Below are 24,930 nucleotides of genomic sequence, written 5' to 3'. Positions count from 1 at the left end.
GGGAGCTGGGACAGGGTGCAGGCTGCAGGCGTGGGCTGCGTGGTGCCTCCAGGCTCCTCGCGGCCACGGTAAGAAAGCAAAGAGGCACGAGTTTCCAGTGTTTTATTTAACCCAATGTGGGGGCCGAGCGGCTGGTTCAAGGTGTCATCACATGAACCGCGATGTTCCCGCTTTCCCACTCCAGGTCTTCGAAGTCCGGCCCGATGCTCCCCGGTTTGTGTCAGGCCAGCGTGGACCCGTGCTCCCTGCGCCCCATCACCCAGACCCGCCCGAGGGCTGACCAGGGCTTCCCCAGGACAAGGCGACGGCTCTAAAGTCAACCCCAGTCTGGGGGCCTTTCCACACCCCTTGCGGCCCAGAGTGGCGTCCAGACCGAGGGCCCCCGGGCGTCCGGGGCCAGCGCCGGCATATCCCACAGATGTCCGTGGGCCACCATTGCCTCCTCACAAGGGTTCTGGGCCTCTTGCCTCCATCTCCTCCTGGGGTGGGGGGGTGGTCAAGGCGGCCCCGTCCCGATGTCCCCCGCTCAGTGGCCCCGCAAACCCCCAACTGCTGGACCATGGCCTGTGCTGGGCAGGAACCAGGGAACCGGCGCTGGCCATCAGGGTACGATTCCTTTATTTCTCCCTTCCAGAGCCCCCCCAAGCTCATCCCCCTGCGTCACCCACAGGGCTCCCGCCAGGAAGGGACTGGCTTTTCGAGGCCCTGCTCCCTGGAAAGGGGCCCAAACCCAGGTGAGCTCCCCCCCACACCGCCAGGCTGCCACAACGGCGGCTGTGTAGCCTGCTCTCCGAAGCAGGCCGGGGAAATCACCTCCAGGAAAGGTGCCCTGGGGCCCTGGGGCCACAGGACACCAGCCAGGGAGAGGCACAGTATCCTTGCTCCAGGCTCACCAGCCCATCCCAGAGGCCACCTGCCCCAGAACGGGGACCAGAGCTGCCTCAGAAGGTGGCCCTGGGCCAGGGGTCCTCGGAGGCCAGCGGGAGCCCCCCTGCTTAGGAATGCCAGTCTCTCGGTGCACACCGGCCACAGCCATCGTCTGGACGTCGGGGGGACGGAGGTGTTCAGGCCCGCGGATGGTTCTCAGCTCCCTCTCTTGCCAAGACCCCAGAGGGCCACATGGTAAGTCTGGGAAAACAGCTGGCTTTCCGCTAGAGCCCGCTGCCGTGTCTGCTCCCCAGGGCCCTTGCCTCCAGGTCCAGGCCCATCACCTCAAGGCCGCAGACAGAGTCGAAGGGACAAGGCTATAAGCCTCTGCTGCAGCTGCATGTCCCCCAGGCCCCAGCTGGTGAAGCACAGACGGTGTGGTCCTCCTGGGCCGGCCCGCAGGGAAGCAGACAGCACAGAAGCAGCAAAGGGCCCCGCCCTGGGGGCCAGCTCGCTCGCTGTCTCACACGCGCACAAACACACAGACACACACACGTCCCGAGGACTGGAGAATGCTGTATCCACTGCTGCCCCAGGGAGCGAGGTGGGGGCCCCAGGGAGGGGCCAGGGCCTCACGTCTGGGCCAGGGAGAGCTCCTCCAGGCCCCCCTTCCCAAGCCGGTACCTGGCCAGGTCCTTCCTGGTCACCAGTCCAACCACCTGCGGGAGCAAAGCCGGGTCAAGTGGGTAGCCTCCTGCTGCTGTGGAAACTGGGCGCCACGCCCTGGGGGAGCCCCGGAACTGGGCACCTGGCCAGTCTGGTCCCAAGCCCTGAGCCCCCCACAGGGGCTGAGAGCAAGTCCCCGTGCCTGCCGTGAGCAGGGCAGGCAGGAGACCCCGGCCACTCACCTGGTTGCAGTTGTCTACCACCACCAGATGCCGGAGGCCCAGGGCCCGGAACAGTTTGAACACCCGTGGGAGGGACGCGTCCTGCAAAGGGAACAGGGCCTCCACTGAGCTGCCGGCCAGGCCCACCCGCGGAAGGATGAACAGAGGCAGGACGACCGAGCCCGGGACCGCACACCCCCGTCACGACGCGTCTGAGCCGCCCCATCCCCGGCGGCAGCCCGTGGCAGGCACCTGGGGCACCGTGTAGGGGGAGGGGTTCATGAACTCCGACAGGTCCATGGTGCACTCGCGCTCATCCTGCGACACGTGGATGGACTGGATGGGTGGGAAGCGTGGGTAGGCGTCCCGGAAGTCCTTCAGCCTCAGCCGCCGCCGCACCAGGCCCATGCTGGAGCGCTCCACGAACACCTGGGGGTGGAGTGCGTCAGAGCCCGCGCCCGCGTCTCCCGCCCCCCGCAAGTGCCCGGCCGCTACCTTGTGCTTCAGGAGGACAATCAGCTGGGAGCGCAGGATCAAGCCCTGAAGCCGGGCCGGCTGGGGGAAGAGACCATTGTCTGCGAGGAGCCCAAGACCTAGACCCCTCCCGCCACGGGGGGGCGCCCCGCCGCGACCTCTGACGTCTGCTGCGGGGACACCCCGCCAGACTCCCCCCTCGACACGTGGCCACCAGCTCTGGGCACTGGCAGGCAGTCCACGCGCTCATCACTGCCCAGAGTCCGGGAGCGGCAGCGGGATGTGACCACGGAGCGCGGACGAGGCAGCAAGAGGCCGTGGTGAGATGCGCACTGCCACCCGCGCCACATCCATCCAGACAGCTCCCGGCACGCGTCACGGCCCTGACTCCCGGGCTGGTGGCGCGGCCTGGGGTAGGAGCCTGAGCCCGCGGAGGCCGGCAGCCCTGAGCAGTGGTCGGCAACCCCCCAGGCCGCCGCCTCCCGGCCGCGTGACCCAGTTCCTTTGCAGGTGGTGGAGGTGAGCTCGACGTGTCCACGCAGGGTGTCCACCCCACACACCACGCCCGAGGCCACGTGCACGTGTGGGACGGCCAGCCCCCCGTGCCCATGGCCCTGGGTACCTGGGTGTCACCAGCAAACTCCACTACGGGGAACCCGTTGTGATTGGATGCCGTGTTGCTGAGTATGTCTACGATGACGCCCACCTTCTCCCTTCTCCGTAGGCAGGTGACCGGCGTGCTCATCACCTCCCTGGAGAAGAGCATCTGCTGTGGCCTCACCATAACTGACCACGTGACAGACGCCCTCTCTTCACAGCAAAGTTGAAGCTTGAACAGGCAGGAAGCTGCCAGATGCAAGAAAACCAGGAACAAGGAGCCAGGCGGCCAGCCGCCCGGACACCCAGACACCAGTGCGCCCTCCCAAACCTCCCGGGACTGTCCACTGTTCCGTGGCCCCCCGCCGGCCATACCTGGCAGTGAGCGAGTGAGAGGTGACGGGGGCCTCCCAGTGCAGAAAGGGCACGCTCTGCAGCTGGATGTGCATGTCATACAGGCCCTGAGGAGGGGCAGCAGGGGATGTTGAGAGGTGGAGGGCCCCTCCCACCACCTCTGCTACAGACCTCCCAGCCCCCAGTCTCAGGCTCCCGGCCGGGGGCGTGGTGGTGGGATACACAGAGCAGGGAGGAAGGAAGGCAGGCAGGCCTCTTCCCATAAGCCACACCTCAATGAAGATGTCCCCCACGATCTTGGCGGTCATGAGGACGAGCATGATGGGGAAGCCGTACGTCACGTTGCTGGTGGCCTCCATCATGATGACTGTCAGGCTGAGGGTCATCCTCACGATCCCACCTGCCCGGGGGGGTTGGGGGTAGGCTCCAGCCCCTGCAGGCCACTTCGCGCCACCACCCTCATCGCCCACTGTTCGTGCCGGCACCCCACCCATTCGTCCTGGTGGTCTAGCCCTGCAGGCTGCAGAGTGGAGACAGCGACCCTGCACGCCACCATGGAATGGACTCACTGCCTTCCCTTCCCCAAGGGGAAGGCGCCCCCTCCTGACCTTGGGACACCCACACGGCAGCCAGGACTCACCCAGCTGGGCAGCTGCTCCCATGAGGGCATATTTGCCAGGGTCCGCCCAGATCTGCAGGGATGACAGAGGCGGTGTCAGAGGGGAGGCAGCCCCCTACTCAAGCCCACCGAGCTATGTGACCCCCCAGAGGCCCCCGGGCCCAGCAATGCCAGCCCTAGGAGAAGCCCTACACCCCACACGCATGTGCAACCTGGTCTGCGGCAGCATCTACAACGAAGTCCGGAAACACCCTGGGTGTACCCTGCTCGAGAGGCCCCAAAGGATCTGTGCCATCCACACACACGACAACTCGGCAGCTACGGCAGGAGCACGCATTCCCAGTGCCGAGGAGGGAAGAGGGACAGGTGCATGCAGGGAAGGACGGCGGTGCCCCCGTGTGTGCAGAGAGAGCCCATCACGGACAAGCACGGGCAAGACCACACAGAGGCCACGCCTGAGCGACTCCACTGGGAAATGCCTGCAGCAGGCAGATCCACAGAGACAGAGGGCGGGCGAGTGGCTGCAGGGGCTGGGGGTACGGCAGGGACCGCAGTGGGCAGATTTCTTGGGGAGAGGAGTACACCATGTATGACACTAGACGCATGACCCAAATGACTATCGTACACGAATAACTCCCGAGGTGCACGCTTCCACGGTGGGAGGCCTGACAGTGTGTGAATCACCTCTCAAGTAAAAAAGAAAAATCCAGAACTACACCTGGAAGAAAACGTGATGCAAGCATAACCAAAACCTGGAAAAGGGAGCAGGCAGGGGTGGGGGTGGGGGGGTGGGAGATCCTCCCTGGTCCACTCATGGTTTTAGAAATCTTATTTCAAAGACTCAAATAAGAAAGGAAAATACAAAAAAAGAAAGCCTAGCCCCCGGAGACCAGGCACACCTGTGCCTCAATCACGCACTCTAGTAACACCGAGCATCTCTCCTGATGTGCGTCTCTGTCCGTCTGCGGACGGCCATGCTGATCGAGTGCTCGCATCAAATATCAGCAGCCAGAAAACTCGAGGCCACGCAAACGACCAGGGGCTCAGATGCACCTGTCCCCCTGCACTGGGAGCCCTGGGTCCCAGGCCTGGTGCACGGAGAAGCCCACACTCACCGCGGCCCCTGTAAGGTAGGACAGGGAAATGCCGAAGAGCCGGCCCCAGGCGGCCCCGATGAGCAGGGACGGGATGAAGACACCGGCAGACACCGTCAGCCCGTAAGTCCAGCAGGCCAGGAAGAAGTAGACCAGAGTGAAGAGGCCGAGCGTCATGGGATTGTAGGAGCCTAGGGGAGAGGGGGTTGGCCAGGGCCTGCCACATGGATTCACCTGGAACACAGCCACCCTGCCCAGCTGCCCAGAACTAGCCCCATCCTCAGTGGCCACAGTGCGGATCTCAGAGGCCTAGTCCTCGAGGGAGGAGGATGGCCGCCTGGCAGGTGGGACCCGGTGTGGCCAGCAAGACACTGACCTGAGGCCAAGGGAAGGATGTGCAGACCCCTGGACGTCAGGGGAGGGAGGCCATCAGCCATCAATCTATAGGAAACACTTCCAGATGCCAGAAGAAACCCATCAAAGCCTGGGACCAACCAGTCCAGGAGGCTGCTGCCCGCCCGAGGGCCCCGCTCGGTGCTCTGCCCCAAGGGCTCAGCCTTCCTGATAAATTGCGGGGACCATCGCACGTGCACAGAGGCATAAAGACTAGAAAGTTCTCAGTGACCTTGTTCGTGACAAGGAGCAATTAGAGGTACCCTAAAGGACCCCCAAACGGAAAAGGTGACGTCACAGAATGACCACACGTTGGTGTCTACAGGTGCACACAGCAGGCGCTCTCGGGGGCCCATGTGCTGTGGGTGAAGGCGAGGCTGCTGCCCAGATGAGCGCCGTGGAAGGCGTGTGCTGAAAAGCAGTGGTCTGCACTCACAACTGGTTCTTTTTTAATTAAAAACGCACACAGCTGGGGGCACCTGGCTGGCTCAGTTGGAGAAGCGTGACTCTTGACCTCGGGGTCATGAGTCTGGGCCCCACAGTGGGGGTGGACGTGCGTGGCTGGTGTATGTGGAGGCTGGAGGGTGCCCCGTGCAAGCAGCTCCCAGGAGGAAAACACCGGGCGGACAGGAATGTCATCACCGATGCAGGCAGCCCCAGCAGCCGCCCTCCAGGAGGGGAAGGGCCTGGCCCACCCCTGGGTCCCGGACCGCAGCAAGGGTGGTGACCTCCGCCCTCGGGGCCCAGCTGGCCGGAAGGGGACACCGAGGCCCAGGGTCAGTCTCAGAGTAGCCTGGAGGGATCAAGGCCGGCGTGGGGACGTGCGGCTGACAGCACGGAGCTCAGGCACGCACCTGGGGGGTCGTGGAAGAGGCTGACCACGCTCTTCTCCGGGGTGTTGAAGAAGGCGGCGGCCATGGAGTTGTACTCGCCATCTGCACAGAAGAGCTGCAAGGTTGGAAGAGAGAACGGGCCGGTGGGGCAGACTGGTCCCGGCCTGCACGGCGCCAGGGGCAACCACTGACGGCTGGGTCGGGTCATGGCCTCAGGGGGAGGGAGGATGCAAAGAGCCAGGCCCGGTGACGGTGAGGGCTTCAGAGGCAGGTCCTGCATGCAGGGGCTGGTCCACAGGACACTGGCCGGTGAGTCTGTCGCTGGGGCACGCGGGGACTCCGGGGCTCAGCAGTCGGCACCTGGGCCCTGGCGCCGGCGGGCTCAGCCCTCCCAGGCTGAGCAGAGCGCGGTTCCATGACACCTAGGTCCCCTTCCCCCCCAACCCACCCCCAGCCACCAGGCATCTGCTCTGCCTCCATGGCTTTGCCAGATGTTTCACATACACAGCGTTAACACGACACAGGGGCCTGTGTGTCTGGCTTCTGTCCACGGTGTTTTCGAGGTTCGTCCATGTGGCAGCATGTCGGGGTTTCAGCTATTTCCACGGCCAAATAAACCCACTTATGGACAAACCCCATTTTGCTGATCTGTTTGCCAGCTGGCGGACACTTGGGTTGATCCCCGCGCACCGTGGCCACGCTGCAGCGAGCATGTTGGTGCGGGTTTCAGGGCTTCTCAAGTCCACACCCATGAGCCCCCACTTCTCAAGTCCCCGTGTGGCCCCAGGCAGGGTGCTGCTCTGGGAGGAGGACTGGGGAGACCCGCCCAGCATAACGTCCTCTCTCCCGATGCCCGGCAGGCCCGTGAAGCCCACTTGAGCCCAGAGTTCGGCTGTTGGCCACCCTCTGGCCCCGTCCTGCCTGGTGGACCCGCCCACCGGGCCTGAGTCTCCTACCTGGAGCGGGTAGGACACGGAGCTCCCCTGCAGGGGCTGACAATCTCGGGATGAGTAAATGAGCACGAAGGCGACCGTGGCCGTGACCGCAGCCACCAGCATGGCCTCAATCACCTGGAGGCAGGGCCGGTGAATGTACCTAGAGCAAACAGCAGGACGGACCGGGCCTCAGGACGGCTGGACTCCCCAGCAGCTGCCATGGCACCAGAGTCTGTGCCTGAGACCTCATTGCAGGACACGACTGGGGGTGACACAGCACGCGCAATCACCAGGTCATCTCCAGGGCACTCGCCGATGGCATTTTAAGTCCGGGCAAGAGAACAAGAAGGAAGTGCTTCCTCAAGCCCAGGGCCCCCCAAAGGTTTCAGAAACCCGAAAGCTCCCAGAACTGCTCTCCTCACAGGAAGAGAGCCTCTGCAGTCCCGACTGTCCCCTGGCTCAGGACCTCCCAGGCCTCCAGCCACGCCCAGCCTCACGTGGCCCCCCAGCCAGTGCTGGTCTGTCCCCACCCCCCCCACACGAAACACCACCGAGGAGGCCTGTGGGTACATGGCCTTCCATGCAACTCCACGGGCACAGACCCTCGACACACCCATTTTCAAAGGTCCTGGGTCCACAAAACGGAGGCTTCTCACCTGATTCGAAACATCGTCAGCCAGTAATTCAAGGCATTGAACACGGCCCCAAGAATACCACCTACGACCAGGAGGGGCAGCATGTAAGGGACACGAGAAAAAGGACAGGAGAACAGGCTCTGTGTCTCTGTGTGCTCTTCGTCAGCACAGCCTGGCAGGCGGACAGGTGGATTTCTCAAAGGCTTTGCCTTCCTTCCAGGGAAAAAGGTTTCTCCAAGTAGAAAGCACTGTTCAGAACTCATTCTATTTCTTAGAGGAGTGCCCCACCGAGGAGCTTCTCCAGCAGAGGTAAAGCTCCGGTCTTCCACCTGTGGGTTCCCTCCCGGGGGTGCGTGAACGGGGCAGGGCGTGGGAGGACAGCTCACGGGCTGTGGGGGCCACAGCCCCCTCCGGCTACTTCAAAGCTGGGCCAGGCCTGGGATCTGCCAGGCCCTGACCCCGCCACACACTCTGACCCCACTGGAAGTCGCCTGCCGCCACCTGGGGAGGGGGTTGAGAGACAGGAAGCGTTCCTTCACAGGATGGCCCTTACCCACCACGCCCATGGCAATGAAGATAGGAATCTCGTGGATTGTGTACACCATCGTCTGCAGAGAAGAGAACGAGCATCCTTTGAGAAGAGCATCGCCAGCCCTCTCCGCTCTGATGCGAGCATGGACAGGGCCTCCAGCACTTGCATGCACAATCATGGGCGTCCGAGGGAAGAAGCACGGGTGTTCACAGCAGACCACACTCCCTCTAAGGCTTTCGCCTGCTCCCGGCCCGGGTCTTTGTCCACCTGAAGGTGGGGGATGGCCCGAGCTTTTGCCAAATGGGAATCAGGGGAGCACAAGTGAGGAGGAGCCCCAGGAACACATCTCATGACCCTGAATGACCCGAGGGCTCTGCTGTGTCCATGTGCGCAGCACCCCTGGGAGCGGGGTCCCAGTGCACAGCACCCACGTGCCCCGGGTGGTCTTAGCAGCCCATCCGACAGTCCGCAGACTGCCCAGCCCAGACGCCCCGAGAGCACCCAGCGGGTGTCAGATGTCCTAACCTGCACAAGTAGGTCAGCTGTGAGCTTCCCTAAGTCAATTCCCGGCCCCTAGAGCTCAATCCTGCAGCTAAGAGCAACCATTTCCCAAGAGTCCACATCCTCAGGATGAACCTTAAGTACGTGGCCATGGCCCCAGCCGGAGAAAAAAGCAGAGAGAACAAGAAAGCACAGCATATTACCTCTGTGTCAAATCTTCCAAAATTGATAAGCCCTGGGCTGGAGAGATCCCATATGTTTCCATGGTAAATGCTCAGGACAAAATTCAGGGTGAAAGTGGAAATCATGGAAGCAAAGAACTGTAGGCAGAGAGGAACACAAGTGCCATCAGAACTAAGCCCGCCCAGCTGAAGCCCCGGGGCTTGGATCCCGGGGGGCCAGGAGGGGGTTGTGGAGGGGGCGGGGGTTTGAAGGGAGACCCTCCCCTCCCATCACTCAGGAGGTGCCTGGCCCCTCATGACTTGGTGAGCACTTTGCAGCCTTGTCTGGATAAGTGTCGGGGCCAAGCCAGTGATGGAGCCGAGGGACGAGGTGAGCGGCATGGTCTGGGGGGTCCCGATGAGGAAGACAATAGGGTGCAAAAAGGCCCATGGCTGACGGGGGAGGCACATGTGGCGGGAGGACAGTGAGCAGCTCAGGTCGAGTGACGGGCAGAGCCAGCCATAGCAGCCCCGCAGGGGCATGGCTCCCCGCACAACGGGTCAGAGAGCCCAGGGGAAAGCACCACAGTGCGGGCCAAGAGCCAGGTTCCCACCTGGGCAATGGAGGCCAAAGGACGGCATGGCCTGACCTCCACAAGGAAGCGGCCCTCTGCAGGCACTTACTATTCTCCATGTCAGGAACTGGTTCCAGAAGGAGGCACCCTCCTCCAAGCTGAACAGGACCCCACCTGGAATGGAAGCAGCCCAGCCCGGATGTGCTCCCCAGGACACACAGGGGAGCCTGCGCCCCATGCAGCCTCATACCCCACGACCCTGGGGCACCAAGACTGGCAGAGGCAGACCCCAGGCCTGTTGGGGGCATGCGCCTGCACCCTCACCCCGTACTCAGAGTCAGCAAACACCAAGACCCCTCCTCCACACAGGAGGGACCGAGGCCTCCCCCATGCAGCCGTCCTCCTCACCCACGGGGGCTCCGAATGCGGCAGACACGCCGGCCGCAGCTCCCGCCGAGACAAAGTCCCGCTTCTCCGTGTCCCTGCGGAAGTACTCAAAGATCTGCAACGGGGACACATGGGAAGATGCTTCAGCCAGCTTCCCCAAGAGCGCTCCCTTCAGAGGGTGGCAAGGCTGGTGAGCGCCATGGAGACAGGGCCCGAGGGAGAGGGACAGGGGACAGGATGGGTCTCTGGACGGTCCACTGACGTGGATTCACGAAGACCACAGAACAGACACAGCAGCACACACTGAATGCACCCCCACAGACCAACAGCCAAGAAAGGAGGCTCGAGACGATGATGAACCTTCAGACCATGCCAGAGACCCATCACACGCCTCAAAATCCCGCAGGAGATGGGAAGAAGGCCAAATAAACGAGCCACTGAAAACATGATCTTGATGTAAAAACACAAGACTGTCCTGTAAAAACCGCAAATGTCTCTGAACTCCCACATAAAGTCAGTGCAACACCCATCAGAATGCTGGCTTTTAAGGAAAATGTGACAAACTGAAAACAAAGCAACTTCAACCTGCATGTGAGCCGCTCCTGACCTCCTCTGAGGCTCTACGTGCCTTTGGGTGAGGCTGTGGTCCCAGCAGAGCCTCCCAGGGATGCTGGGGTTGTCCACGTCAGGAGAAGAGCACTCACCTTGAAATCTCGCTTCAGCGACGTTGACCTCCCCTGGGAAATCCCGGCGGCGATCACAGAGCCCGAGTGAATCATCGGCCCCTCCTAGAAGCACAGGACAGCCGCCCTCAGATAAGCGTGGCTCCAAGAGAACAAACTGGCCTTGGGTCACAGGCAGTGAGCAGGGCTCTGTTACCTTTCCCACCGCCAGTCCGCCCACCACGGACAGGATCACGCCAGACACTTTGATCACGAGGGTCTAGAACACAAAGGAAGGTACGTCGAGTCTCTGATTAAAGGCCACACACAGTCCGAGAACGTGTAGCAAAACTGTCCGTGAAGTGATCCAGGCTATGCTCCCAGCTCCAAACCCATGAGACAAGGAAGGCGCGCAGGAGGGCCAGCACACAGTGGGCATCCTCAGTGCTGGCCTTCAGGCCCATTCTTTCCTGCCTTTGCGAACCTTCCAATTTTCTATCCCGAGAAGTCGTGTGCCCCAGAGAGCCGAAAGCAGCAAGTCCTGCTCCTCTGGACACATACCAGGTGTATCTGTTAACCCTGCGCCCATCAGGGTGGACCCTGTTGTGTGCAGCGGGCACTGGCCCTCCCCGAGGCCGCCCTGCTCCCTCAGGCTGCCACCACCGGTCCTGCACCCCCAGTGCACAGCTGCAGACCCCAGGAGCATCCCGCCCCGGACGGGCCAACCCGACACCTGGAAATGACCACCGAGGAACCACGCTCCCGACACCCCAATCTCCTCAGAAATGGGGCATTACCGAGAATGTTAAGTGTAATGAATATCAAGGAAAACTATAAAAACAGGAAAAACCTCACAGTAAGTGTACCTACCACTCTAACAGAGCCTTTCTCTTCCTGAGATAGTAACCACTGTGCAGAACTTAATGCGTTCCACACAGCTTGTGATCACAGCAGACGCCCCATTAAAGCACGTGAGCATAATTTAAAACACGTAAGAGAAAATTTTACCCCCTTCCAAACAAAGTTTATGTGAAATGCATACACATGCTCATGGGCAGCACAGTGAGTGAGTGAGTCCAAGTCCCAGAGGTGCTGGGAGGCAAACCGGTAGCACCCAGCCCAGCGCCCACTCCGGGCCTCACCTTGAGCCGGACCACATGGGGGATCTTCACTCCGTTGAGGAAGCACTTGATCTGGGGAATCCCGCTGCCAGCGGCGACCGGCTGGAGGGAGAGAGAGGCCATGCTACGGCCACACTGGCCCAGGCGGACACGGCCACGCGGTGTCCAAGCAGGGGACAGCTGCCCATGGAGGGATTCCCGCTTCTCCCCATTCCAGAGGTAGTGATGATGGGGGGTAGTGGAGAACAGGCCATGGGAGGGGTCAGGAATGGAGCAGAGGAGACCCAGTGTCCCCAAGGGGGAGTGGGGGGCACCACACTGCACCGCAGATAGAAGCTTCCAGATGCTACACCCATGACAAGGGAGAAGTCAAGAGGCAGGCCACAGGAAGGGAGCCTTCTGGGAGAAGTCCCGGAAAGAAGGGGTGCTCCCTTCCACCTGGACCAGCCCTGCTGCTGAGGCCCCGCACGGCCTGGGCACACCCCCCAGTCCTCGCTGCGCAGGGCAGGAGGAGCACCGCGGGACCCAGGCGCCTTCTGCTTTGCATATCTAACGCCTGCACCAGAGGCCCTGCCGGTGTAGCCACGTGAACCTCGCCAGCAGGAGTCAGGGTTCCCACCCACAGGAACCCCTGCTGTGACCTCCTGGTGGCCGTACCTCCACAAAGGCGACGATCGCAGAGCCCACGAGCACGAACGCAGAGTTCAGTGTGGCCCACAGCAAAAGGGAGAAGGAGAGCCCGCCTCTTTCCGTGAACTTGTCGATATCTGGCACTCATCAAGGACGAGTGGCAGCTTCACCCCTGGCCTGCCTGCCGCACTCCTGCAGCCCGGCCTCCTGAGCCCAGAGCGCCATCCCGGGCACGAGATGCCACCACGCAGCCACGCCTCCCCCATGTGGTTGGCAAACACACCCGGCTCGGAGGCCGGACCGCTGGCCCCTCCTGGGACCGGGGTGTTCTGCGGCGGAGCCCATGCCCCCTTCTGTGCTGGGGACTACGGACAAAGGATACTGTCCTTGACGACCTTGTACTTCAGGCCAGCCACGTTCTCCACCACGATGTCAATGAAGCAGGCCACAAGGCCCGTGAGGATCCCAATCATGGCACAGATGACCCAGCGCTTCATCTCCACCGTCCGGAAGGCCTATGGGGAGGGCAACCATCAGAAGCAGGTGCAGTGGGGGTGGTCTCCGCTCACAGGCCACTCTGGAGACGGTGCGACCAGCCCCTGGGGTTCTGCAGGCCACCACCAGCAACAGCATGCCGCATGCGGGACCCCGCATCCTGGGGAGGCAGCCTCTGGTCAATATCTCAGAGGCGGTGGGGCTTCCCAACCAGCTCACAATTGGTAACTGACAGCCCAGGCACCCGACTCTGCATGTCCTTCTCCATCACACGCACCTGACACACCCACTCCCACCCCGTGTCCTGTATTGGTGTCTCTGGCTCCAGGACACAAACCAGTAGAATGAATGGTGGCTCCAGAATCAGAGGCTTGAGGACCACGGAGGGAGTGGGAGATGGCTGTGCCCAGCCCGGGGAGCAGCACCAGACGGCTGAGAGCAGGGCGTGTTGCGAGGACACTGCAGCCCAGACTCACCGTGTGGTTGATGCGCCTCTCCTCCTCCAGGAACAGCTGGTTCTCACTGTTGTCGTAGTCCAAGCTCTGCAAGACGGCACACACAACGCAGGGCTGACCCTGACGCTCCGGGTTCACAGCAGGCAGAGGTGGGCAGGGGGACAAGGGGCCCAGGGGCTGCGTGGGATGGGGGCGCAGAGGAGAAGGCCCACCTCGTACTTGAGGGACAGGAGCTTCTCATTGTGCGGGATCTCCTTGGGGAAAGGGTGAGGGGGGTCCATCTCCTGCAGAAGGAAGAGGCAGAGCCACACACTTGACAACCCGCACATGTGGGAACAAAGCACGAATGAGAAGAGAAGGGGGCAGATGTCCGTCTGGCCCACGAAGGCTTCCAGGAGTCTGGAAGTGCAGGCCCACGCCCTTCAAGAACGCAGACACACGTTCCAGACAAGGTGCCAGCAGATTGGGTCCCTCGGTTTGTCCCAGCGACACATCCAAAAATCGAGTGACATCATGTTTGTGGAACTGTGAGAAATACGTTACTAATGCGCGTCCCAGGTGCTGGCATCCGACTCTGAAATCCTGCAGCCTCTCTGGAGGGTGTTTTCTGTGTGCTCGGACACAGGTGGGGGCTGCTAGCCAAAGAAATCAAGGCTGACTAGAGGGTAGAACTCTCAGCTCCACACCCTGACCTGCGACCTCTGCAGAGGGGTCGGGGCTGGAGACTGAGCCCAACACCCTTGACCAATGATCTCATCAACCACGCCTGTATAACCCAAAATGAAGGGGTTCTGGAGCCTCTGGGCACATGGAGGTGCCAGGAGGGGGAGGGTGGCGCTCCCGGGCAGGAGGCAGGGCCTGGAAGCTCCGAGCTCCTTCCCCACCCTCACACCACCCCCACCCGCCCCGTGGGTCTCTTCCATCTGCTGTTCCCAAGTCATAGCCTTGATGATGAACCAGTAACTGAAGTAAGGTGTTTCCCTGAGTTCTGTAAGCCGATCTAGCAAATTATGGCACTCAAGAAGGGGGTCGTGAGAACCCTGACTTACTGCTGATGACAGCCTGGACGTGGTGGCGAATTCATGGGATGGGGCCTTCAGCCTGGGGGAGGGGGGGTCTGCATTCATGCCGGGCAGATAGTGTCAGAATTGAGTTAAATTGTAGGACACTCAGTTGGTGTCTGCAGAGAACTGGAAAATTGCTTGCTGAGGAAAACCCACACATTTGGCGTCTCCAGTGTTGTGAGTAAAAACAGCTCAATACCATTTCAACAGAATAAAGGACAAAATCCTCATGATCAGCTCAACAGATTCAGAAAAAGGATCTAATAAAAATTCAACACTCCTTCATGACAAAAATACGTCACAAAGAACAGAAAGGAACCTCCTCAACCTGATCAGGGCGTCTAGGAAAACCCCACGGTGAGGTCCCACTCGATGGTGAGAGACTGAAGCTTCTCCCCTAAGATCAGGAACAAGACAAGGGGCACCTGCTCCGGCCCCGCGCACTCCACACGGTCCTGGAGGTCCTACCAGGGCAGGTGGGCAAGAAGATATAAAAGGCATCCAGAATGGAAAGGAAAAAATGACACTCACTATTTGCAGATAACATGACCTCATATACACAAAATCCCCAAAAATACACTAAAAAATTATTAGAATAACGCATTCAGTAAGATTAAAGGATATGAGATTGGTATGCAAAAATCAAAGGTTTCCCTACACACCTGCAAGAAACAGCCAGAAATGAAATTAAGAAAACTGTACGCACAACAGCGTCAAGAATAAAATAAAATTTATTCCTCAAATACATTCAACAGAAAAAATGTAAGACGTGTGCGCTGAAAACCACAAAACACTGTTGAGAAGAACAGGAGATGTGAATAAATGGAAAGACACTGTGTTTGCGGGTCAGAAGACTAAGCATGAAGCCCCAGCTGGCGTCCTTGAAGAAATGGACACGCTGGTCCTAAAACCACACGGAAATGCAAGGGGTCTTGAGCAGTCAAAATGACCTTGAAAAAGGAGAACAGGGGTGCCTGGGTGGCTCAATCGTTAAGCGTCTGCTTTCGGCTCAGGTCATGATCCCAGGGTCCTGGGATCAAGTCCTGCGTTGGGCTCCCTGCTTGGCCGGGAGTCTGCTTCTCCCCCTCTGCTGCTCCCCCTGCTCGTGCTCATGCACTCTCTCAAAATAAATAAATAAAATCTTTAAAAAAAAAAAAAAAAAAAAAGGAAAAAGGAGAACAAAGCCCGAGGACTCTCACTTCCTGGTTTCAAAATTCACCACAGAAGCTCTAGTCCTCCAGACGGTGTGGCCCCGGCACAAGCACAGACATGGGGATCAGTGGAAGACAAGCAGAGCCCTGGAAGAAACCCCCATGTTTACGGCCAACTGATTTTCTGACAGGGTGCCAAGACGACTCATTAGGTAAAGAGCGTTTTTTCTGAGAAATGGTCCTGGGAAACTTTTTTGGACACCCATACACAAATGAAGCTGTACCCTTGTCTTCCACCAGACACAAAATTAGTGAAAAATGGATGGAAGGTCTAAAATTACAGAATTCTCAGAAGAAAATACAAGAGAAAATCTTTATGACCTTGGACTAGGCAGTGGCTTCTTAGATACGACACCAAAAGCACAGCAACAACACAAAAAAGAGTCAACAGGACTTCATCAAAATGAAAAGTTTTTGTGGGGCACCTGGGTGGCTGCCTTGGTCGAGCGTCTTAACTCTTGACTTCGGTTCAGGTCGTGATCTCAGGGTCATGGGACTGAGCCCCAAGTCAGGCTCTGTGCTGGGCGTGGAACCTGCTTAAGATTCCCTCTCTCCCTCCCCCTCTGCCCGTACCCTACCTACCCACTCTCTAAAAAAAATAAAAAGTTTTATGCTTTCAAGGAAACTGTGAGAAAGTGAGACCACCCAAAGAATGGAAGAAACTTTTTGCAGATTTCGTACCTGATGAGCAATGTACATTTAATGTACTAAGAACTCTTATAACCTGATGATAAAAACACAAACAACCCAATTAAAGTGGCACAGGATCTGAACTGACATTTCTGCAAAGACGACATACGCATGGCCACCAGCACAGGAAAGATCAACTGGCCATCACCGGGCATGAGAGGGACACAGGTCAAAACCACAAAACCCTGAAGAGGAAATCACATGCAAGGCTGGAGAGTAGGGCAGGCTCAGGAAACATTCCCCAGTAGCTGCCAGAAAGCCTGGCACGGGGGCGGGAGAAGAGGATATCACACTGTCCAAAGGTCCCTGACCCCAGAGATCCCTGTCCCCAGAGCTCACCTCCAGCCCACTCAGTGCCCCTCTCCCACACATGGTGCCTGCTGCCCTGGCCTTGCTTCCTGCATTTCCACAGGACAGGCTCTGTGCTCCCTGCTGGGATGCACTCATCCCATCTCTGCTCACCTGGCTCAGCCTCAGGGGACACGGACCCTCAGAACCAACTTCTCTGGTCGCCCAGGCTCTGGCAGCCCCACGGTCTACTCCTCATTTTGTACCTCCCCCCGCCCCGCTCTACATGGAATTGCTCACACCTGTCCCCCAGCTCTGTACAGACTGCCCACACCTCACCTGCCCCCCCCACATGGACCGGCCCACACCTGCCCTCCCGCCGACCGCCCACACCTGCCCTCCCCCTCTGGTCGGAACCGCCCACACCTGCCCTCCCGCTCTGCACGGCCCTGCTTGCTGTCCGTCCACCACCTTCTTGTTGGGCGTTTACCGCCTGCACTCTGCTTGGCACCTCCACAAGAGCAGGCCTCGTCCTTCCTGGGGGCGGGTAGGCGCTGAGAACTGAAAGGTTGGGGAATGAGTCTACTACTCACCGGGTCGAGCAGCTCATCGTCCAGCTCCACGTTGCTCATCTGTCCGATCCGGAAAAATGCTGACCGTGGCGACTAGAAGCATAAGAGAAATCGTGGGGTGCTCAGTCATAGGTCGTGCGGTCAGTGCTGGACCCCAGAGACGTCCAGACTCTGCATGAGTCCAGGCCTTCTTTACCCCAGAGGCCCCGCTCCCCTCCTTGGCCTAAGGCACAGCTGAGACTGCAGACACCTGCCAGCCCTGGGGACCAAGGGCTGCAGGGCGCCCATGCCAGCATCCTTCAGGCTCCCCCACCCCACCCACTTCCCGTGTCCCCTCATCATGAGACTGAGGGGCTCCAACAGGCAGGTAGCTGTGCCCGGCCTCCAGGCAGGCCCTCCAGACACATGGCCACACTGCCACCAGCCACCGGGGACAGACAAGCAGACACCGCACAGCCATGGCAGAGGCCTAGGAGGCAGAACGCAGGCACCTGCCACGTTTGTGTTTCAGGGTCAGTAGGTCCCAGATGCCACGTGGAAACATGACCCGTGGTTTCTCTTAAGTGCAGGTGGGGCTGGGCGCCCTGCCGTTTATCCAGCGGCCCTGCACTCGGTGGAAAACCTGCCGCAGCAACGAGAACAAATCCTATAATCGTCCCCCTGATCCACGGCTTCGGGCGCGTGTGGTCAGCAGGAAGCAGATGACCGTCCTCCTGCCGTGTGGTCAGAAGGTCAGCAGTCACCTCGTGCTGCATCACAAGGGGCCGCTCTCCTCACTTGAAACCATCACATGGGCATTTGCCACCTCACACCCCCACAGGAGCACGGGTGAGGGTATATTGCTACAATTGTTCTACTTTGTTACCAGCTATTGCCCTAACCTCTCACTGTGCTTAACTTACTAACACTGCCAGAGCCAGGTGCCTACAGTGAACACAGTCCCCACAACGCCCCTGTTACCCCGGCTACCGAGGCACACGCTCACCCCACAACAGGGGGAGCTTCCAAGCAGCGTGCTCACGTGAGGATCAGCGTGCTCCCTGTGCACAGCTGGGCACTCTACTCCATGTGTGTGCACTCAGCGCCAGTAACACGGGGGGTGCGGAGAGAAATACGGATTCCTCTTTAAAAACACTGACAATGCCCCCAAACTGCTGAATCCAATGAGAAAGGCAGGGTGGGGCTCCGAGCTCCAAGCCTCGGGCAGGAAGGCTGGCCCTGCTGGTCAATGTGCCAGCCCAGCAAGGGATCCCAGTTCTCAAGCCAACGGTAGCCAGGAGGGGCCCGGACTTGGCTGTAGCCTCTGCTCACACAGGACACGTGTAAGCAGGAGGCGTTCTGGGCCACCACCCGGCCACCAGCCTGGCCACAGCAACACCAAATGCACGTCCTTGGGGACGTGTCTGTACACGCAGACCAGCCAGACAGGTTTGCATGTCCATGCAGAGATGGACAAACCCAGCGGAGCAAGGCCAGGCAGTGCTGAAAGTCCAAGCGTGAGAGGCACAGGAGAACATAACCCTCCCTCCGACCCGGCAGGTGGAGCCACAGAGAAAGGCAGCCTGGCCACTTTCATCTCACCCACCACTGATCAGAAAAGAAGCTCGGTTACACCGGGCAGTCATCCCTCCACAACAAGTGGGCCCACAGTCGGGGCCCATCACACATCTCCTCTCACATCTGCAGTTTCCAAGAGCCAGGCTGCAACCTCCGTAGAGGTGTGACAAGAATGGTCTGGTCAGGGGCGCCTGGGTGGCTCTGTCGGTGAAGGGTCTGCCTTTGGCTCAGGTCATGATCCCTGGGACCTGGGATCAAGCCCCATGTCGGGCTCCCTGCTCAGTGGGGAGCCTGCTTCTCCCTCTGACCCTGCTCGTGCTCTCTCTCTAATAAATAAAAGCTTGAAAAAAAAAAAAGAATGGTCTAGTCGGCACAGACTCACTCGCTCAGGTGACACAGGTCCTCAGCGCCCGACCAGAGGATGCAAGCGAGGCGGGGCAGCCTGCACCCCAAGACAGCACGCCTGGACCGGGAGGTGGAGGCCCCTCCCTTCCCCCACTTCTCTTTTCTGGGCTTTAAGTGCATCTTCCAGGAAATATCTTTCGTGATGAAACAAGCCATTTACTTGGAGCTCAGTGATTTACTTGCTGCTGTGTCTGTTTCTTTCTCTTGAACACAGGTTAGATTACATACCGGGTCCTCAAACTGCTGACACGCACAAGAGCCTGGACGTAATCTCTGGGGTGTGATGCTGAGTGAAAGCAGACAATCCCAAAAGTGTGTAAAAGATTACACACTGAGCAGCCGCATGGACCTGACACTCAAAACGTTGGGCCGGGGCAATGAGAATAGATCGGGGTGCGGGAGGGGTGACCACAGAGCCAGGACGAGAGAGCTCCGTGCTGAGGCTCGCACTCTGCATGCTGACCGCGGTGGTGCAGACGCGGGACTTAAGGGCGGAGAAGCGCCCACGTGCCCACGTCGATGTCCCGGTGTCACCTCAGTGCTGTCATTCTGTGGGCCGGAGGCCGTGGAGGAACCTGGGGCAAGGCGCACGGGCCCTCTCTGTACGGTCTCGTCAACTTCCTGTAAATCCATACTTATCTGTAAACATTTTAAAAATGTACATGCAAATGGGACGGCCACATCACACTGAGAAACTTCCGTGCATCACAGGAGACAAGAGAGCAAGAAGGTAGCCTACACTATGGGAGAACATATTACACATCGCATACCCAAAAGGAGTTTACATCCACAACATGTCAAGAACTCCTACAAGTCAACAACAAAAACAACCCGGTTAAAAAAAGTGGGCAAAGGACCGAAGACACATCTCCAACGGTGACACATGCATGGCCAATAAGCACATGACAACACGCTCAACACCACCAGCCAAACCACAGAGCAGCGCGTGCGGGGAGGATGTGGGAAGCTGGTGCCCTGCACACTGGGGTGGGGGAGCACGACGGTGCAGCGGCTGTGGAAAGCAGTGTGGCGCTTCCTTGGAAAATGAAACACAGGATGACCATGTGACCCAGCAATCTGACCCCTGGTGTGTCCTGAAAAGAGCTGGAAACGGGAACCCAGAGACCCTTGCACACCATGCCCATGGCAGCAAGATTCACATCAGCCAAGGGGTGGAAGCAGCCCTGGTGTCCCCTGACAGATGAATGGATAAACCTACCATAGCCCATACGGGCAACAAAAAGTCTCCTGGCCTTAAAAAGGAAGGAAATTCTGCAATCCGCTACAACACGGATGAGCCTCAGGGACGTTATGCTAAGAGAAAGCAGCCCGTCACAAAAAAACCAACACCGTATGATTCCACTCACAGCACAGTAGATTTCTATAACAGTCAGGTTTATGGAGACAGAGTAGAAGGGTGGGCAGGAGGGGCTGGGCTGAGTGTTTCATGGGGACAGTTTCAGTTGTGCAAGATGGACCAGTTCCCTGGGTGGTGGCGGGGCCGGTTACACAACACGTGAATGCTTCTAACCCCACTGAGCTGTACGCTTCAAACTGGTCAAGGTGGTAAGTTTTGTTGTGTTTTCACTCAAAGTAGAACCAACTTTAAAAACAATCTAAAGGCCATTTGCTGTCCCGCTGGGCTGTTGTGTGTTTTAGTGGCCACCAGGCTCCACGCTCAGCACGGAGGACAGAGGGCTCCAGCAGCCAGAGGCTTCCAGGCCAAGCACGCAGATGCCCATAAACAAAGTAAGTGCAAGCGTGAGGAAGCCTGTGAGGTCAGGTGGACAAGGAGGCCTGCAGGCTGAACCCCAATGAGGGGAAGGACTAAGCTGTACAGCGGGGGGCTCTCGGGACCCTCTGTCTAGGCCTGGGCCCAGCCTTGTCCCTCAGCTCTCGAGTCTACGCCCCTACTGCAGGCGGTGGTCTGTCCCACCCCCACTGACCCTGCACAGGTGGTACTGAAGGCAGGAGGGACACAGATCTGGGGAACCCTCAGGGAGGGCACTGCAGCAGCCAGCCTGAACCCTACAAAGTGAGGCTGTGGGTAGGTAGACAGAGAGGGAGGAGAGCAGGTCAAGGATACTGAGGCAGAGGAACTTCCAGGAAGAGCTGAGCCCGGTGCTAAGAGCCACCTAGGAGAAAGACGGGGTGCTCACTTATTGTAGAGGAGAACTCAAGGGGCCAGTGAGGACAACAGATGACCCACCCCTGAGCACCCCTTCCATGCCCCTGACACTCTCAGGCTGTGGTCTGTGGCTCCAGCCGTCAAGGCAGGACACAGAGGTAACCCAGTTCCCAGAGAAACAAGATCTGTAGAACTGACTCTAAACACTAACCTGAGAGTCCTACACCCGCCTGCCTTCCCCACCCTCCCCCGGCCCCAAGGTGTCTCAGGTGGAGCTTCCTAAAGTCGAGGTCTTTAGAAACATCCTGCATTTACAAACACTGCAAATACCCCACCCCTCCACCTCTGGAGCGTCTGTTTTCGCCTCAGAGTTCCCTGTATAAGTTCTTGAAATGCTCCGCTTCCCACTGCCCACACACATGACCATGACTTGCTGGCTGACCTCACCCCCTTCTTGTCCCAGCGGGGGAATGGCAGTGACTCGCTGGTAACTCACCATCACCTCACACTCCAGCACGACCAGCCCAGGGGCCTGACAAAGGGAACAGCAACCAACAGGTGGCTCTCAACAGCCTGCTCCCGGGAAGATGGGGGCTGAGCTCAGGCCAGTCACCAGTCTATCCTGCCCGGGGCTGTGCCTACTCCCCGCTGGCACTTAGCAGCCTGGCAGGGTAGCCACATGGCACACGCTGCCCAGAGCAGCTACTTCAGGAGCTCGGCAGGCTCTGCTCGCACCACCACCACCACCATCCAACTCTGGACATGATGCAACAAACCCCAAAGGGCCGGGAGGTGGCCATGAGCTCCAACGTCTGATTCACTAGAACGTTCCTGTAGGGTGGTTGTTGGTCCAGGCTGTCATTTTAGTTCAAATAGCCCCGGACTGACAGCAGCTTATAGGCCACCATCTGCTGCAGAGCCTAGCGCTGAACTCAGCCTGTGGGCCCAAAGCAGACCTTCCCCACAAGAAAGCCGACATCAAGGAATCCCGTCAGTGGCCAGCAGAGTCACCCCATGAATGATAACCCAATTGACAGTCGCTTTCGTGCTGCTCTTTCCAACACTAATCCACTGAGAGTGGCTACTGTCCACCAGCTGGGACAGGCACTGCTCAGCACAGCACACACATTCACCTTTCTGCAGGGAGGACCCTGAAGCAGAAGAGGCCATGGGGCTTGCCTCCTGGGGTGCGGAGCGGTCTCCCCCTTGCACCGGTCCGCACAAGGCAGGCTACGATCTTTGAAGACTGAAATCTCCAGTTTCCTGCAGAACTCTCCCTGAAGTAAAGCCAAATTAAAAGGCAGCAGCTGTCCCTTACAGGTCTGACCCGCCTCTCTCCCCACTCCGATCTACTTTCCAAACTCACAGAGGATCTCAAACACACTCTCCATCCTTTCCCACCTATTGCCCCCCTGAGGGTCTTGCACTCCTCAAATGGGAGTGGACCCAAATGGGACCTCTCCTGCCCTTGGGGCCCCTCACACAGTCTTCACAGAGCACCAGGCATGTTTCTCCACGAGCCTACATCCAGTAGGAAGGAAGCTGCTTCTGCTCCCGTGTTCCAGGCAAACTGCATGCAGCTGGGCACACAGTAGGTGCATAATAATTCTTTTTTAATTGCTTAACAGAAACTAGTCAGGTGTCGCTAAACACAAATAAACAATAAAGTTGCAAACATTTTTTTAAGACTGATTTTTTTTTAAGAGTTCAAAAGGCTCTTCTTAAAAAAACCCAACTCCCGTGTCTACTTGCAAGAGAAGTGGGAAACGCACATTCAGTCCTGAGATAAACCCAAATTCCACCTTACCGTTTCCAGTCTCTTTACCTGACGACCCTTAAAGCCAATTTTACAATTCCATTTGGTAGACCCCAGGTTACTTTCTTTCAAAGGGAAAAAAAAATGTTCCAAGAAGAAAATAACAAAGCACCCTTAAGGCTCCCCTCCAAATTAGCCATTTCAGATCACATCTCATGTAGACACAGAGAGCATTTCGGGACAAAATTTCACTCAAAAAGCAGACTTGCACTTTCACTCTGATGCGTTTCCAAGGGACTGGGGGAACCTGAAGATAAGCCCTACAGAAACAGCCTGACGTTTGTGTCCTTCCTAATTTTTAAGGACTGTTCTAACGTTTAAAGGACAGATACTGAACAACAGAAGAACAATACCAAAAATAGAATAAGACCAAACAACGCATAAAAACAGCTCATTAAATCAAAATGAATACAACACACATACGTGCATGCAAAGACGCAAACCGCATCGCTAATGCGAACACACGGCAACCACTCTGACTTGTTGCTTACAGCGTCTGTCTGCACGCTCTCATTTCATATAGTTGGTAAGGAAAACTGGGTGCAAATACCTGTCATTTCTAAGATCGCCCTGTACCCATCCCTGCAGAGAAGGGTGGCCCACAGAGCCCCACGCTGCAAGAGAAAACTCGGCAGGCGGAAGCTCGTGCGCGCTCAGAAAACAGTGTCATGGTGAGCTCGGCCTGCTCCTCGAACCCCACCAGTCACCCGGCCCAGAGCTTCCTCCCAAGACTCCAGAACCCCAGGGCCTAGGTTCCGATGCCAGCAAATGCCATCTGCCAAGGAAGACCCGGGGCACGTTCCCGCACCCGTCCGCGGCTCAATTCCCTCCTCTTCACCGGGGGGCGGGGGGAGCGATGGAAGCACCAATGCACCGGTCAGCACCCGCCAGGCACAGGGCCAGCCACCGGCGAGTGAGCGACCCTCCGCCTGCCAGAGCCACTGACTCCCGAGTCGGAGCGGCGGGGAAGGCCCGACCCACGCCCGCCACGTCGACGCCGGCTCCCGGCGGCGGGGAGACTGAGGCGCGGGCCGGGGCTCTCCCGGCGGACGGGCCTCACCTGACGGGCGGCCGCCGGCCCGGCCCCGTTCAACAGCGGCGTGCTCTCGCCGGCCGGCGCCCCGGGCCGCGCCGTCCTCCGCAGCAGAGGCGCCGCCTCGTCGTCGTCCAGGTCGCGGCCGGACCACGACACCTTCTTAGACACGTTGGCCATGGCCCGCGGCGGACGGACCGGCCCGAGAAGCGCGGCAGCCCGGTGTTTGTTCTCGTGACCCGCGCCGCGGCCACGTGACCTACGAGGACGGACCACGTGACGCACGGCGGCGGCCGCGCAGGGTCGTGCCCGCGGGGGGCCTTCTGGGAGTTGTAGTCCCGCGCCCGGCGCCCTCTGGGCGGAGCGCGGCCACTCGGGTAACCAGCGGGGACGCGGTCCCCGAGAACGGATCAAGGCAGGAACGGAGAAGGGAGCCGGGTTCCGCGCGGACGGAACAGGAGGAAGGGGGAGGAGGGCGGGCAGGCAGCCCCTCCTGGAGCAGGTGGAGACCGACCAGTCGGCGCGGGAGGAAGGGCGGGTGGACACCCGGCCGCCTGGCCGCCGCGGGAGGAATGATTGGTCGCAGGCGCGTGCTCCGCCGTCTGGGCAGGTCTGCTGCGCGCGGGCCCGTGCGCGGTCTCGGTATCTCCCTGAGGGTTACCGATAACGAGGAAAGGGAAGGAATCTTGGAAGTCAGGTGGATGCCCCCGGAGCCCAGGACAGGCTGAGCACCGCCCGGGCCTCCCCGGGGCTTGTGCCGAGGAGGACATGCCGAGGAGGACACACGAGGCTCCTGGGGCATTGCTGCAGAAGCTGCTTCGCCAGGTGTCCTCACCAGCGGGGGAATCACACACGCACCCAAACTGAGGGACATCGGCTAAACTGCGAGGCGCTCTGTTCGGCAACGAAGGGCCGGGACTGCCCTCTGGGACGGGATTGAAGGGACAGGACAGCTGAAG

At 59.2% G+C, this 24,930-nt stretch overlaps 1 protein-coding gene across 3 annotated transcripts; it reads right to left on the bottom strand.

Moving 5' to 3' along the window:
* Window positions 1–86: 86 nt before the first annotated feature.
* Window positions 87–24,230, bottom strand: CLCN7 (chloride voltage-gated channel 7). 3 transcript variants are annotated; one of them, XM_036083358.2, is made up of 25 exons: window positions 23,999–24,228; window positions 17,054–17,125; window positions 13,420–13,491; window positions 13,229–13,294; window positions 12,640–12,772; window positions 12,285–12,394; window positions 11,649–11,729; window positions 10,724–10,786; window positions 10,549–10,632; window positions 9,866–9,959; window positions 9,567–9,631; window positions 8,925–9,041; window positions 8,242–8,296; window positions 7,710–7,770; window positions 7,075–7,213; window positions 6,140–6,233; window positions 4,914–5,083; window positions 3,820–3,871; window positions 3,452–3,579; window positions 3,201–3,286; window positions 2,851–2,980; window positions 2,250–2,309; window positions 2,007–2,183; window positions 1,776–1,856; window positions 87–1,586 (listed from the first exon to the last, which is right to left on the bottom strand). In XM_036083358.2, the coding sequence occupies exons 1-25, from the start codon at window positions 24,149–24,151 to the stop codon at window positions 1,500–1,502; spliced, it is 2,430 nt and encodes an 809-aa protein (XP_035939251.1). In that variant the 5' UTR covers window positions 24,152–24,228; the 3' UTR covers window positions 87–1,499. The 3 variants fall into 3 exon arrangements, 1 of the variants encoding a protein (XP_035939251.1); XR_013448958.1 differs by lacking the exon at window positions 87–1,586 and having other exon boundaries at window positions 2,250–2,980; window positions 23,999–24,230; XR_013448959.1 differs by lacking the exons at window positions 87–1,586; window positions 23,999–24,228 and adding an exon at window positions 18,972–19,024 and having other exon boundaries at window positions 2,250–2,980.
* Window positions 24,231–24,930: the final 700 nt, after the last annotated feature.

This window comes from Halichoerus grypus, chromosome 6 (assembly GCF_964656455.1).
Source record: "Halichoerus grypus chromosome 6, mHalGry1.hap1.1, whole genome shotgun sequence".
NCBI classification, from domain to species: Eukaryota; Metazoa; Chordata; class Mammalia; order Carnivora; family Phocidae; genus Halichoerus; species Halichoerus grypus.
Note: the sequence above shows the minus strand (reverse complement) of the source record. Positions and strands in the feature narration are given on the sequence as shown.

Excerpts from the sequence above, each read along its gene's own strand:
- CLCN7 (XM_036083358.2), bottom strand. The coding sequence starts at position 24,151 with ATGGCCAACGTGTCTAAGAAGGTGTCGTGGTCCGGCCGCGACCTGGAC. Across the intron at positions 11,730-12,284 it reads CGATCGTCGCCTTTGTGGAG|CCGGTCGCCGCTGGCAGCGG; the intron begins GTACGGCCACCA and ends CTCTCCCTCCAG. Across the intron at positions 1,587-1,775 it reads TGGTAGACAACTGCAACCAG|GTGGTTGGACTGGTGACCAG; the intron begins GTGAGTGGCCGG and ends TTGCTCCCGCAG.